The sequence below is a fragment of the Ipomoea triloba genome, chromosome 9, assembly GCF_003576645.1.
Source record: "Ipomoea triloba cultivar NCNSP0323 chromosome 9, ASM357664v1".
Lineage (NCBI taxonomy): Eukaryota > Viridiplantae > Streptophyta > Magnoliopsida > Solanales > Convolvulaceae > Ipomoea > Ipomoea triloba.
The window spans coordinates 8,233,488-8,249,056 of record NC_044924.1 but is presented as its reverse complement, the minus strand read 5'-3'; the positions used below and the strand labels follow the sequence as shown (position 1 = coordinate 8,249,056).

Sequence of the window (15,569 nt, the reverse complement as noted above, 5' to 3'; positions counted from 1 at the left end):
AAAAAAAAAAAAAAAAAAAAAAAAACAATGTCATCATTAATATCAAATTTGATCTTGTATATATAATATTAGAAAGTGAATTATATATATATATATATATATATATATATATATATATATATATATATATATATATATATATATATATAAACAAAAAAAATAAAGTATTAGTTACGAAATGCTTCCTAGCTAGCTAATTCATATGTAAAACCATTAATCATTTCATGTACATGTTTTTGCAAAACTAGTTCAATATATAGGTAAATTGACTCTGATCTTGAGAGAGCTCAAGTAAAATTGTAACAGACCACCCCATAAAAAGTCAACATCAACCACAGAAAGTCTATTCAATTTTCACTTTGAATAATTTTCACTTCAAACCTTTTCTTAAAACTATATTTTTCTCTTTTAGGTAGTCATTATTTTCTATATATGTCATATCTGACTAGTCTCTATGCATTCGTTCAGACGATCAAATGAGCCAAGAAGCTATAGTATGTTATTGCATCCATTGACCATGGCCAGCCAATTGGTTGCTAGTGTTGATAACCTTTGTAGTCTTTATACATTTTGGGTATTTGAATAATAGCTTGGAAAGTCTAATTTGTTTGACTGGTCAAACAACTAATTTGAATGTTTTCAAAAAAGTAAATAGCTTTTTGACTTTCTATAAATAGAAAATGAAAAAGTTACGTACTTTGAGTAGCTAGCTTATTGATATCAACTTATTGCATTTTCATTTTAAAATCTAATTTATCATTAATAGTTGTTGGTTAGACATTGGAATTGACTCTTTGCTTAACACACATATATATAGTGTTAACTGTTATGTTGAATTATTATGATTATTAACAACTTATGTTTATTATATTTTTATTTAAAATGATATTTTTATATTGAATTATTATTAATTACATAATAAAACAAAAAATAATTAATAATAACACAACGATAACAATAGATTATTTAAATAATTTAAGAGTTAATTAAGTAAATAACACACTCTACTCATATCCTTATACATCATTTTATATATAATAAGTTAAGAGTAAACATCTAATTTACCAAACATATTTTTATAATCTGTTAATACTATCAATTGGTCAAATCAGCTAATATAATCATTTAATAGCAAATTGTCAAACACCTTTGTCAATTCACAGGATAATTAACCATTGCCTGACCGGCCATTGGATAGAAAGGAGATTCCATGCAACAATTACAAGCATATGTGATATATCCTCACATTCAATATATTTAATTCGACCACCCACGATGTGTATACACTAGCTAGGTGTACAACTTAACTTAGTACTAACTTTATATTACAACAACTTTTATTTGTAATTTTGATAAAGAAAACATACATGTTGTATTCGTTGTAACATTTTCCTTATTTACCACATTAATACAAGTATATATAGTATTAATATTATTTTGTGGGTGGCCTTAGCTTGGTTCCTACCTTCACTTAGGTAGTCTTACATGGGCAGAGAGAACAACAAGGAGTGCATCTGCATATTTCCAGCTTTCTACGCTCCAACTCACTGTAGAAACTCTTCGATAATGGAGTGAAATATTCATCTATTTTCGATGCTTTGACCACCTTATTGTCGTCGCTAATAACATCAACCTCTGCTAGCGCCATTGCTTCCTTGTCCGATGAAGAGCTGCCGAGGTACAACATAACTGCAAACACCATAACAACGGCTACCACTGACGCTCTGCTGCTATTCTTTGCCATGCTTATTGATTAGCTTCCTTCTTTCAATAATTGTTTGTTATTTTCTATGTAAGATTGAGGTATACAACGTAAACAAACTATGTTCCCTATATATAGATCAGACAGCCACCCAGCAACTTCTAAGTCGATTCCCTTCCAATATATATATATATATACCGGCCTGCTTGCAATATTCCCTTTTTCTATCATAGATTCTTTTGATGTTTGATCATTGTCTTTTGCTCTCATATAGGTTAACAATGCGTATCTTGCTAACTAAAACTTTAAGAAACATCCTTAGGAATTATCTATGAATTACTTTGAATATTAAATAAGGTCATAGTAATATTATATTTCTTTCAAAAGTAATACTACGTATTACATTTATTTTAAATTCATAGAATTGTAGACTTTAATTTGTAGTTACTTAGCTTGTATATATAATATATTTTTTTAAGTGTTGATTCCAAATCATCCAAAGGTAATTAACCAAATTTTTAAAGTTTTTACTTTTTCGTTTAAATGGTTGGAAATTTTGACTATGACTATTTCTTAAAATTAATAAAAGGTGGCTATTTTGCTATGCTTTTTGACCCGTTGAAAAGTTAAATGGTCTTTTATTTGGCTCACAAATTTTGGATAGTAACTGAGGACTCAAGTTGTTAATTACCTTTAAAATTTGGAGACATATTTAACATAAATTTTGTGATTGGAATAATAAATTGACTCCATCTTTTGAGTTGACGTCTAAAGTTTTAATTTGGCTGAAGTTTTCTTATTTTTAGTTGGCTAAAAATGTTGGTTGCTGCAGCTTAGCATGATTACTATTCTTTTGTGATCTCTGATCTAAAGCTTATTCATTTTAATTTTTTAAAAAAATATATACTTTAATTTGTATTTAATATATAGTAGTTACTTTAGTGAGCTTTTATCCTTTAGACCATGCATTAGTGTGGTATATATATATGTTAACATTCAATATATTTAATTCGATCAAACTCGATGTATATACATTAAGTGTACAACTTAACTTAGTACTAATTATTTGATTATATATTTTTCTATCATGACGCAACAACAACTTTTATTATTTGTATAATTTTAATAGACGAAAACACATATGAACTATTGGTAGTAGCACTTTCCTTATTGATTATATTATAACTACATAGTATTAATATTATATTATTTTGTGGGTTGGTTCCTTGACTTAGGTAGTCTTACATGGGCAAATATAACAGCAAGGAAGACAACCGCATATTTCCAGCTTTCTGCGCTCCAATTCGTTGTATAAACTCTTGGACAGGGGAGTGAAATATTGGTCTATTTTCGATTCTTTGACCTCCTTATTCTCGTCGCCTATAACATCAACCTCTGCTAGCGCCAGTGCTTCCTTGTCCGATGAAGAGCTGCCGAGGTACAACATAATTGCAAACACCATAGCAATGGCTACCACTGACACTGATCTGTTGCTATTCTTTGCCATGCTTATTAGCTAGCTTCCTTCTCACAATAATTGTTTGGTATTTTCTATGTAAGATACACAACGTTATGTTCACTATATATAGACAGCCACCCAGCAGCTTCTAACTTCTAAGTCAATTCCCTTCCAATATAATGTATATACTCGTATGCTTGCAATTCCCTTTGTCTCTCATAGATTCTTTTGATGTTTAGGCCTGCATTTATTTGATCATTGTCTTTTGCTCTCATAAAGGTTAACAATACGTATCTTGCTAACTGAACTTCAAGAAATACCTTGGGGACTATCTATGAATTACTTTAAATACTAAATTAAATAAGGTCATTAGTAATATTATTATATTATTTATTTTAAATTCATAGAATTGTAGACTTTGTAGTTACTTGTATATATAATATTTTTTTAAGTGTTCATTCCAAATCATTTAAAAGTGATCAAGATTTTAAAGTTTTTATTTTTTCAACTACCATTTAAAGTGGTTGAAAATTCTGACCACTTTTTAAAATTAATAATATATAAAAGGTGGCTATTTTGCTCGGCTTTTTGACCCGTTGAAAAGCTAATTGATTTTTTATTTGGCTCACCAATTGTGGATAGTAACGAATGACTCAAGTTGTTACCTATAAAGTTTAAAGACATATTTAACATCAATTTTGTGATTGGGATAATAAATTGACTTCATCTTTTGAGTTGATGTCTTAAAGTTTTAATTTGGCTGAAGTTTTGTTATTTTTAGTTGGCTACAAATGTTGGTTACGTTGCTGCAACTTAGCATGATTACTATTCTTTTGTGATCTCTGTTCTAATGCTTATTCATATTTTTAAAATATATACTTTAATTTGTATTTAATATATAGTTACTTTAGTGAGCTTTTATCCTTTAGACCATGAATTAGTGTTGTGTGTGTGTATATATATATGTGTGTGTGTGTATATATATATATATGTGTGTGTGTGTGTGTATATATATATATATATATATATATATATATATATATATATATATATATGTGTGTGTGTGTGTGTGTGTTGATGGTCTAGCTAGAATATTTATATTTTAATTTCAATAAAGAATTACTGTTGTACATATATGTTGATGGTCTAAAATATTATATTATTTTAATTTCAATGAACATATTTCTATTGTTTCAATAATAAAAAATAGTAATTAAATTATATTAATTCATTGTGTATAATCATCCTTGACAAAGGAATTGAGGCATGGGTCCAAAGTCAATTAGACCTAGAAAAGGGAAAGTCCATGAGTTATTTGGATATAAAAGGTATGGTCGTTGGAACTCATGGACAAGGTTCAGGGTCTAGACAAGGACGAAATAAAGTTAGGGTACGAATTGGGTTGATGAGTTAAAATAAAGGAGGTTGGAGTGCAAAAGTTAGAGGAGTTTGGGGTCAAAATGCAAAAAGACAGAAAGTTTAGGGTGTAAAAGGTGAGAAGGCATAAAGACCAAGGTCCTGTTTGGTAAATGGCTGTTAGCTGATTGGGTTGGCTGTTTGGGTTAGAAGGTATGATTTGTTGATAACATTGTCTGATTGTAGAAAGTTGTTTGATAAATTAGTTGTTAGCTGATGGCTGTTTGGTATAATTTCTTTTCTCAAAAAGCTAATTGAAAAGGCTGCTTTGAGTAGCCTTTTGTATTTTGGCATTTTGGAGTTACAAAAAACTTATTGGCCCTGTTTGATAAATAATCAGCCTATCAGCCAATTTTGGCTTATTTGACCACTATTAGTTGGTAAATAATAAGCTTTTTGTAACTCCAAAATGCTAAAATTCAAAATGCTACTCAAAGCAGCATTTTCAATTAGTTTTTTGAGAAAAGAAATTATACCAAACAGTCATCAGCTAACAGCTAATTTATCAAACAACTTTCTACAATCAGCCAATGTTATCAACAAATCATACCTTCTAACCCAAACAGCCAACCCAATCAGCTAACAGCCATTTACCAAACAGGACCATTATTTACCAACTAATAGTGGTCAAATAAGCCAAAATTAGTTGATAGGCTGATTATTTACCAAACAATGTCCAAGTGGCAAAAGGCCCAAAGTTGAGGAGGTGGGGTACAAAGTGTAAAATGGAAAAATATAAGGGGCGGATGGTGCAAAAATTAGGAAAGGGCCATGGGAGCGAGGTGGCTATGCACCAGACCGGCGGATTGTCTAATTTATTGACCAACTTGGCCACTAAGGTGGGAGTGTGGGAAGTAGGGGTACAGGAGTTAACAATGCATATCTTGCTAACAAAAACTTCAAGACACACCCTTGATTATTAAGGTACTTAGAATCAAAAGCACCCAAAATAAGTGATCAAAAATTGAAATTTTTAAGGTGGTTGAAAATTTTGACCACTTTTTAAACTTAATAAAATGTGACTATTTTTGTATGTTTTTTTACCCGTTGATAAGCTGATTGGTTTTTACATGTATTTGGCTCACCAATTGTGGATAGTAAATAACAATAACTCAAGTTGTTACTTTTAAAGTCTAAGGGCATATATATTTAACATAACATAAATTTTATGATAGTGATAATAAATTGACTTCACATTTTGAGTTGATCGGTGTCTAAGGTTTTGATTGAAGTTTTCTCATTTTGAGTTTGCTACAATTGTTGGTTGTTGCAACTTAACCTCATTACTGATCTCTAGAGCTTATTCATATTTTAAAATACTTGTATTTAATATATAGTTACTTTACTAAGCTTTGTTCTTTAAGCCGCCATGTATTAGTGTAATAGTGTTGTATATATATGTTGATGGGGTGATGGTCTCGAATATTTTTATTTTAATTTCAATAAATATCTTCCTATCGTTTGAATATGAAGGATCAAATATTAAATGATAATAAAATGCTCAGGTAAAAAGAGTGAGCAAATCTCACCTTATGTACCCGGCCACCTCGGTTCATCAACTAATGGAAGAGTTTTAGAAAAATAAAAATGCATGATTAATTTTATAAATATTGTAAATTTAATGTTAACTTTACAATATTTATAAAACTAAGGAGGAAGGACTATTTTAGTCCCTCAATTATACCAACATACTCTCTCAGTCCATCAATTATATATGTGATCCCATTTAGTTTTTAAATTGTTTGTTTGGTGTCTGGACAAAATAGGTGAACGGACCAAAATGCCTTCCATTTTAACGATGAGCAAACGGAATACCTAATGAGAGACTGAATTGGGTGAGTTTTGAAAGTCGAGGGATAACATTTGGTGCAATTGAAAGTTGAAATGTAAAATTAAGAATGACTAATAGTGGATGGACTATTTTGGGAAAAAAAATCTTAAATAAGTGTATATCTAAATTTTTATTAAACATTTTATAAAATGCTCAAATAATAATAATAATTTCTTTCAAAAAAAATTATTATTATTATTATTGTATTGCTATTGTTATTCTAACAAACCTGTATAAACGATTGCCACAGTCATCGGATCTTCCCGGGGAATTGGAATACTTCTTCTCACACACACAAAAGCGGTCTCACTCTCCGAAGCTCTCTCCCCGTTATCGTCGTCTTCCCTTTCCCCTCTTTCTTTCTGTTTCTTTCTCCTATAAGCATTGTGTTTCCTAGGCACTGCAAATTCATATATATGTATCCATTTCTTTTTTCTCTCCCTGTTTCTTCATACAGACTCCATCTCGGAAAGAAACGCACTAAAAAGTGTGGACAAGAAATTCTGCTTTCAATTATTCCCTCATCACAACAGCCTAATTCTGATATCATAAGGTTAATCCATTTCGAATTCTGCTATTTTCTTTCGATTTTTTCGTGTTTTGATCCCCGGATTGTTTACTGTTGGCATTGATTAAATGTATGGTATAGCTAATGTTAATCTCTTTTTTTCTTGTTTAATATATAATATGCAATATAGAATATAAATAGCCTAGACCACGGCTAAGTTTTACCAAATATCCACTTAAATTGTTGTTACCATGAGCTTTGAACAATATATCCACAACATAATTGTCATATGTACTGATTTTTCTATCAAAGGAACAATCTAGTTGTTAAAAGAAGAAAGAAGAAAAAGTACAGCTTCTTTGGAATCAGGATGGGAATCCAAAAAAAAAAAAAAAAAGGATGAAACTGCAATATGATCTCTTTTATTATTAATTTGAGATTTGTTATCTTTGGTGTATTAATTGTTAAGCTAATTGTAAGGTTATATGATTCCTTGTGGACTCAGAGTCTTATTGTAATTGGCCGTTAGCTAGGCAGTTGTGCTTTGAATACCATTATGTTGCACTAAAATGCTGTATGATTTGTTTTGTGTGCACCATTGCTCTAAAGTTCACATATTTGCTGTTTTATAAAGGATGCCTACTTCATAAATGATTTTTTTTTGAGAGAATTAATTTTTGTCCTTGATGTTATAATTGTTTCAATCCATTATTTTTCTTTTAGCTGTTGCTATTTTATGATTTTATCAACTATAAAGTAATACTTCCTAAATTCATGCTTTACTATCAATGTTGTCTTGTCTTCTTCTTCTTTTCTTCCATTTTCCATTACCATTTCCATGCTTCCTTATCATATTTGTTGTTGATTTGTATAGATATCTAATACTTGAAGGAGTACTTGCCATTGTTGGAAAACCCCGGTATTTAGACAATGTCAGTCAACGTGAAAGCCTTGGAACCTGCATTCCAGTCAGCAGGACAAAGAGCGTATCCTTTTCTACACAAAAACTTGATATGTTGGTTTGTTGGTCCTGCTGCATATATGATAACATATGCCGTAGTTGGGAAATTCCATGCATCATAGATTATCTATCTATGTCATTGATTATTTGGCCTTTTTAGATATTTTCACTTTTGGGTTGTCCTTAACTCAATGTAGTGGGATTGAGATATGGAGAATTGAGAATTTCAAGCCAGTTCCTTTGCCAAAATCTGATTATGGTAAATTCTACTCAGGCGACTCTTACATCGTCTTGCAGGTGCATGTTGCTTATTGATCTCATAATTTCTCTTCAGTGTAACTCTGTTCTTTAATATGGATATGGTTAAATAAAGAGAAAGTTATAAGATCTACTACTCAAAAACTCTCTGTATTTGCAGACAACTTCTGGTAAGGGAGGCCCTTATTTGTTTGATATACACTTTTGGCTTGGAAAGGACACTAGCCAGGTACTGCATTGTATTTTTCTTATTTCTATGTCACACTTTCATCAAATATATGTTTCCCCTAAGATTTTGAAAAATACATTAGGATGAAGCTGGAACAGCTGCAATTAAAACTGTAGAGCTTGATACAATTCTTGGAGGAAAAGGAGTGCAGCACAGAGAAATCCAATGTCTTGAATCTGATAGGTTCTTATCCTACTTTAAACCATGCATTATGCCATTAGAAGGGGGTGTTGCATCTGGATTTAAGACACCACAGGAGGAAGAATTTGAGACACGCTTATATGTGTGTAAAGGAAAAAGAGTTGTCAGGATGAAGCAGGTAAAAATTATCCAAAATGATTTCAAGTCTCATTCCAATGCTCCTATAATCTACCTTCGCTGTACTAGAAGAGAGTAGAATCTCATTTAACTTGTTACCAGGTCCCATTTGCTCGGCCCTCACTAAATCATGATGATGTGTTCGTTCTGGATACTAAAGATAAGATATATCAGTTCAATGGTGCAAACTCCAATATTCAGGAGAGAGCCAAAGCATTAGAAGTAATTCAGTTTTTGAAGGACACTTATCATGGTGGAGTGTGTAAGGTTGCTATTGTAGGCAAGTATTCCAAATCTTATACAATATTTTACACTTTTCATGTATATGAAATTGTGGCCATATAAATCAACTGTGTTCTGAAATTTCATTATTTTGCTTAACAGAAGATGGGAATCTACAAGCTGAAGCAGATTCTGGTGAATTCTGGGAGCTTTTTGGTGGGTTTGCCCCAATGGGCAGGAAGGTTGCTAGTGATGACGATATCATTCCCGAGAAAACTCCTCCTAAACTTTTTTGGTATCTTTTGAATTCCTTAAATTTTTCTTTTGATTGAATCTTTTTAACTTAAAATGGGTGAAGTTTCAAATTTGGCATGAGGTGAACTTAAATTTCCCAAACCTCAAGTTGGGACTCAAACTTCTAGCATTGGTATCCCCTATATATTTGTGAGCTTGATTTCAATGTCTAAGTAATTGATTGCAGACCAAACTTAAACCAATCAGTTAATAATAGCAAGCCCCATTCACTGCTCAATTCTATCTTTTTTCTCTATTTGGATGTAGAAATAAATTATGTAATTAATGTTACTGTTATCAACAGCTTTAGTCTAGTGATACCAGTTTTCTGCTATCATTCTTTTGGATATTACTCATTTGGTTATCTAGTGCATTGAACTTTTGTGTGTGGTGTTCATTTAGTTTCTGATACAGGATACTTATGTTCTCTTCTATTTCTGCAGCATTGCCGATGGTCAAGTCAATCCAGTAGATGGTGAACTTTCCAAATCAATTCTGGAAAATTCCAAGTGCTATTTATTGGATTGTGGTTCTGAAGTATTTGTTTGGGTTGGGCGTGCTACACAACTGGATGAGAGGAAAGCTGCGAGTCAAACTGCAGAGGTAGAAAGTTAGTCCTTGTATCTCTGTGTTAATCTGATGGAGTTTCTAATTCTTTCATGCTAAAAAATATCCTTAGGAATTCCTTGCCAAACAAAATAGACCCAAGGCAACAAAAATTACTCGGCTTTCTCAAGGTTATGAGACAATTTCATTTAAGTGTGAATTTGATTCTTGGCCATCTGCAACGGCATCTGCTCCTGAGGAGGGAAGAGGAAAAGTTGCAGGTATATGTGCCCACTATTAAGTTTTTGAGTTTTTTTTCTGTGAGGAAGTATGATTTAACTCCTCCTTCATCATGGTAGCTTTGCTGAAGCAACAAGGTGGTGGCATCAAATCTGGAACCAAAAGCACTACACCTGTAAAGGAGGAAGTCCCCCCTCTGCTTGATGAAGGTGGAAAAATAGAGGTGGTGTTATCTTCTTTGGCTTCATATTGCTTACCAAGTCTTTATTTCAATCTCTCTATTTCTATGCTAAGAGCTTCTTCCATTATCAGGTCTGGCGCATTGATGAGAATTCAAAGACTCCAGTTCCCAAAGAAGAATTTGGTAAATTCTACAGTGGAGATTGCTATGTAGTTCTGTACTCCTACCACTCTCATGAGAAGAAGGATGATTATTACCTCTGCTGGTGGATTGGGAAGGATAGCGTAGCGGTATATTTTTATTTGTTTTTAAATTATATATTGTATATTGTATTAGTGTGTCAGATTTCTGTTGACTTGCCAATACAACAACATTATTGAGGTTTTTGAAAGTTAAATCTTATGAATCCAGGAGGACCAGAGTATGGCTGCTGAATTGGTTACCAAAATGTTCACTACACTGAAGGGGAGACCTGTTTTGGTATAACTGAGTATGACTTTTTATTTATATGATTTATAAAACAGATTTCTGAGTGTAACACGGTTATTGTTTAGGGTCGGATATTTCAAGGGAAAGAGCCACCCCAATTTATTGCCATCTTCCAGCCCATGGTGGTACTTAAGGTACTTCCCCTCATATGTAATCACATTTGACAGCTAGACTTGGAATCTAAGAACTACTTAACCAAATTTATATTCTTTTATCAGGGTGGATTAAGCTCTGGATACAAGAACTCTATTGCAGGCAAAAAGGATGAAACTTACACTGCTGAGTCACTTGCTCTTATCCAGATATCTGGAACTTCTGTGCATAATAATAAAGTAGTTCAAGTTGATACGGTATGCTTATCCACCATTGAACATTTTCCATTATGGTTACTCTAAATTGTCTTAATGATTGAAAATATTTTTGAGGAGCCATGATTCTTGATTCCTTTCACCTTTTTTTTCTTTTAAAAGGTGAAAGGAATCAATTTTGTCTTTTCAGATCAATCTTCTCCTGAGAGTATTCTCAGATTTTAGATCTCCTTATAAGGCTTGCATGTTTCTTACAATATAGATGAGCCATTTCTGGATATTTTTATTGGTTTGGATGCCTGGGGGTGGGTATTCTTTTCAGGAAATGACCATGTTCAGTGAGGCGAACTAACAATTTTTTATTAGGCATTGTGTTACAAGTTACTGTGAATAGCTTCGCAGACATTTGAAATAGACTTCACAAACATACTTAAATTTATTAGTTCTTTCATTTTTGTTTTACCTTTCAGGAAAGACTGTCCAGTGAGGCCATTTTTTATTAGGCATTATGTTACAAGTTACTGTGAATAGCTTGGCAGGCATTTGAAATAGGCTTTACAAATGTACTTAAAACTTATTAGTGATTTTGTTTTTATTTTACCAGGTGGCAACGTCACTCAACTCTAATGAATGTTTTCTTCTTCAATCTTCCTCAATGTTCATTTGGCATGGAATCCAAAGTACCTATGAGCAGCAACAGCTAGCTGCAAAGATCGCTGAATTTCTGAAGGTAAGAATTCTTTTGAAGAACTTTGTGGACAAAAATAGGTTGAGGTAAAAAAAATAGTACCTCATAGGTCATGCTTGGACACTTGGCAGCCAACTGAATTTCTTTTACTTGTAAACTGTAGTATATTCTAGTTCGTACCACGTTATGTCTAATTAAATTGGTTTACTTTCAAAAAAAAAAAAAAAAACCCTCAGCCAGGGGCACCTGTGAAACACACTAAGGAAGGAGCTGAAATCTCAGCTTTCTGGGCTGCTCTCGGCGGTAAAGAAAGTTTCACCAGCAAGAAAGCAACTGTTGAGGCTGTTGTCCGTGATCCTCATCTGTTTACATATTCCATCAACAAAGGTGCATTGTGAAGTACTTGTCATCTTTTATTTATTTTTGTTGTATTTCATTCAAGAAGGGTGTGTTTCCACTGACATTTTTATGTAATAATCTTTTTTTCTGTCCTATGAACCTCCAGCCGGCAAATTTGAGGTATGTTCTAGAACTTGGGCCTAACATTCTTGAACTATTTCCATGCATTAATAGCTTTATAACATGGTTCTTCCCCAACCCCAAAACCACTTCTATCATATGTTTAGATCAAGGAGGTGTACAACTTTTCTCAAGATGATCTGTTGACTGAGGATGTCTTACTCCTAGACACACATGCTGAAGTCTTTGTTTGGCTTGGTCAGTTGACTGACGCCAATGAAAAGCAAACCGCTTTTGAAATCGGGCAGGTAACATATGGTTTCTCACATTTCTTATGATGAATTATAGCTATTCAATATTGTCTTCAATGGCCATTGGTTTACTTCATTGCAGAAGTACATAGACCTGGCCGCATCTTTGGATGGATTATCTCCTAAAGTTCCATTGTATAAAGTCACAGAAGGAAATGAGCCTTGCTTCTTCACTACATTCTTTACTTGGGATGCTGGAAAAGCTATTGTATGTTTCAAAATCTCTTATTTTGGTGTTATGTGTACTTTCATCCTTAAATAATTTATCTAAATTGTTAGCTCGGGGCATGTGAAAATATTGTTGTTTCATATAATGTAATTCTTATTTATTTATTTCAAATACCAAGTCTTTTATTTCACTCCCTAACCAGGCACATGGAAACTCATTCCAAAAGAAGATGTTTCTACTCCTCGGTATTGGCCATTCTGCAGAGGTAAAATTGCTAGACTTCATTTTCATTTCAACACCTTTTCTACAGTTGTCATTTTGAATATTAAAATTGTGGCACAATCAGGGAAAATCCGGTGGGAATCAGGATGGACCAACACAAAGGGCTTCTGCATTGGCTGCTTTGAACTCTGCATTTAGTTCTTCATCAACAAAACCTCCTTCACCAAGACCAACTGGGTCATCTGGAACACAAAGAAAAGCTGCTATAGCGGCTTTATCTTCTGTTCTTACTGAGGAACAGAAGCAGGCAGGTAAAAATACATTACCAGAAGGAAGTCCTACTGGTATCAGAATCTACCTTTGTTATTTCTAGTAACACGAGCATATTCTACTACAGATTACTTGTTTCTATTCTCATTCTTTAGTTCTTTTTTAAGTTGAAGATTTGCATAGTATGACATGGTTGCAAATTTTTGCAGCTGAAGAAAATGCTGATGCTGAAGATGAGGCAGCAGCAGCAGCAGCAGCAGAAGAAACCGGTGAAGCAGATGAAGACGATCACGGTGGGAATACTGATAATCTGCGATACACTTATGATCAGGTGAAGGCTAAATCTGAAAATCCTGCTGCCGGGATTGACTTAAAGCACAGAGAGGTTTGTGGCTAAACTCTCAAACTACATTTATCTATCTGTCTTTCCTTCGATTCCAATTGTTGTTACTGTGATCGATTTTCTTCTTCAGGCTTATCTCTCTGATGAAGATTTTGAGGCCATTCTTGAAATGCCAAAGGAAGCCTTCTATAAGTTGCCCAAATGGAAACAAGATCAGCTCAAGAAGAAAGTTGATCTCTTTTAGAGGACCAAAGATAAACCTGCTGCAGCCTCTCTCGCTTTTACTCTCCATTTTCCAGAATAACCTTTTCACCCATCTTATACAGTGGCTGCTTTTGAAGAGCTTTTTTTCACCTTTTTTTTTTTTTTTTTCCGGTTTTGAATCTCCAGCTTGTGCTGCTGTTTCTGCCATGATATGAAGATTGTAGGTACATGGCAGGCCAATTCTTTGTTTTGTTTAGTACAAAAGACTTTAGCTTCAGGTGCCCTGAAAAAACAGATTGGGCCCTGATAAAATGCTAGTCTTTCAATACTACTTGTATGAAATTTGTAGTGCAGAATTTAATAAAATTCAATAAATTTTTGCCATCATTCTTTTTTAATGTTATTACATTTTTTTATTTTTTATTTTTACAGAACTTAATAAAATAAATAAATAAAAAGTACATATCATCTCTGGCAGAATATACACAGATATATAATAATGAATGAATGATGGAAGATATGATATCCATTCATGTGATAGAAGCTTACCTAACAGATTGTCATCCTTCATTATATCCCACGTAATGTAAGTGTAAGCTGACAAAATAGCCCCCATGCCCATGTGGCCGCCCTTTCCGTGCGCCATCGCTTCCTATTTCTACTCATGTACACATTTACCAATCAAATTTGCATACCAACATTTGAATCAAATATCACCTTTTATCATATGTTAAATTAATGAAAAATATTTGTATGTATTTTTGGTTTTTGAATTATATGATAATAAGAGACTCAGTCTTTATATCATATGAAAATAATAGATAATTCTGTTAAAAGTTATTGTCACTTTTCGTAAATTTAGCTGATTAAAACTAGTAGTGACAATGTGGACCACTAACCTCCATTACACTAATAAATTTTTGAATTTTGACAGACATGTTAAGAATGTCCAAAAACACTACTTTACTAACAACTCAACAATTAGAAGTGATATAGAAAATAAATAATTTTCTTTATTTATTTAAATAAATAAAAATCTCATAGTGCAGTGTTAGCATACCTGACAATCCCACAGTGGCAAGCATTAATATAAAAATCACTGCAACTACTGCAGGTGTCAACCTGGTTTTCTTTTCTTTAATTAAGTTTTGTCCAACACAAATAAATTATTTGTAGCCTTCATGGCTTCATGTGAGTGATTTTACCCCAAATGTGAAAGTTCATGGAATCTTCCAAAACATATATAATTGTACGTTCCAGAGGAAATTTTGTAGCAATCATATGATTGAATTGGTGTCGGCTGCTATTAAAGAAACTAAGAGATAATCTTCCAAAACATTAATAATATTCATTAGCCTCACATGTTTGCATTAGGAGGAGTTGCTTTCAAGTATGTTTTTGAAGATTAATACAATGTAATTTTCACTTTTGTAGTTTTCCTATCATTGCACATTATTTTATTCAAAAAATTAAGTGTCCACCCAAAACCCAAATTTAAAAAAAATATAAAAAATAAAAAGTTTAGTCCATTAGTTTTGATGGTGATAGTAGATTTAATCCTTAAGTTCTTTATGTTTTTAAAGAAGTGGCAAATTTAATTTCTAATATCAGGGTTAAGTTCTTAAGATTGAATCAAATTGTCACTTTTTTCTTAATTTTTAAGAACTAAATTTATAGTGAAACAATGTGAGATAATTGGTAAGTGAACTGCTAATGCAACTATAAGGTATCTCGAGTAAAAAATGTGTTATATTAAAGAGTTCTTTCAAATTAAATTAAAATTCATTTACAATAGTATACATATTTGAGAAACTAAATCCAAACTAATAAAACTATAAGAAGACTAAACATTTCCTCAAAGTCACCTCATAGTTTTGAATCCATTAGAAATGGCCACTTCAAAAAGGAAAAGATAAAGGAAAGGAGTTGAAAAATGAAAAA

At 32.5% G+C, this 15,569-nt stretch overlaps 1 protein-coding gene across 1 annotated transcript; it reads left to right on the top strand.

Annotated features, from left to right (window-relative positions):
- Positions 1-6,671: 6,671 nt before the first annotated feature.
- On the top strand, positions 6,672-14,008 carry LOC116028626 (villin-2-like). Its single transcript, XM_031270400.1, has 23 exons — positions 6,672-6,961; positions 7,791-7,902; positions 8,075-8,174; positions 8,296-8,364; positions 8,447-8,683; positions 8,785-8,962; positions 9,067-9,199; positions 9,642-9,801; positions 9,878-10,025; positions 10,104-10,207; positions 10,297-10,455; positions 10,577-10,645; positions 10,720-10,788; positions 10,873-11,004; positions 11,567-11,692; positions 11,887-12,037; positions 12,156-12,169; positions 12,277-12,417; positions 12,503-12,628; positions 12,792-12,854; positions 12,936-13,122; positions 13,291-13,466; positions 13,555-14,008. Exons 2-23 carry the CDS (start codon positions 7,847-7,849, stop codon positions 13,666-13,668), a joined length of 2,712 nt encoding a protein of 903 aa, XP_031126260.1. The 5' UTR covers positions 6,672-6,961; positions 7,791-7,846; the 3' UTR covers positions 13,669-14,008.
- Positions 14,009-15,569: the final 1,561 nt, after the last annotated feature.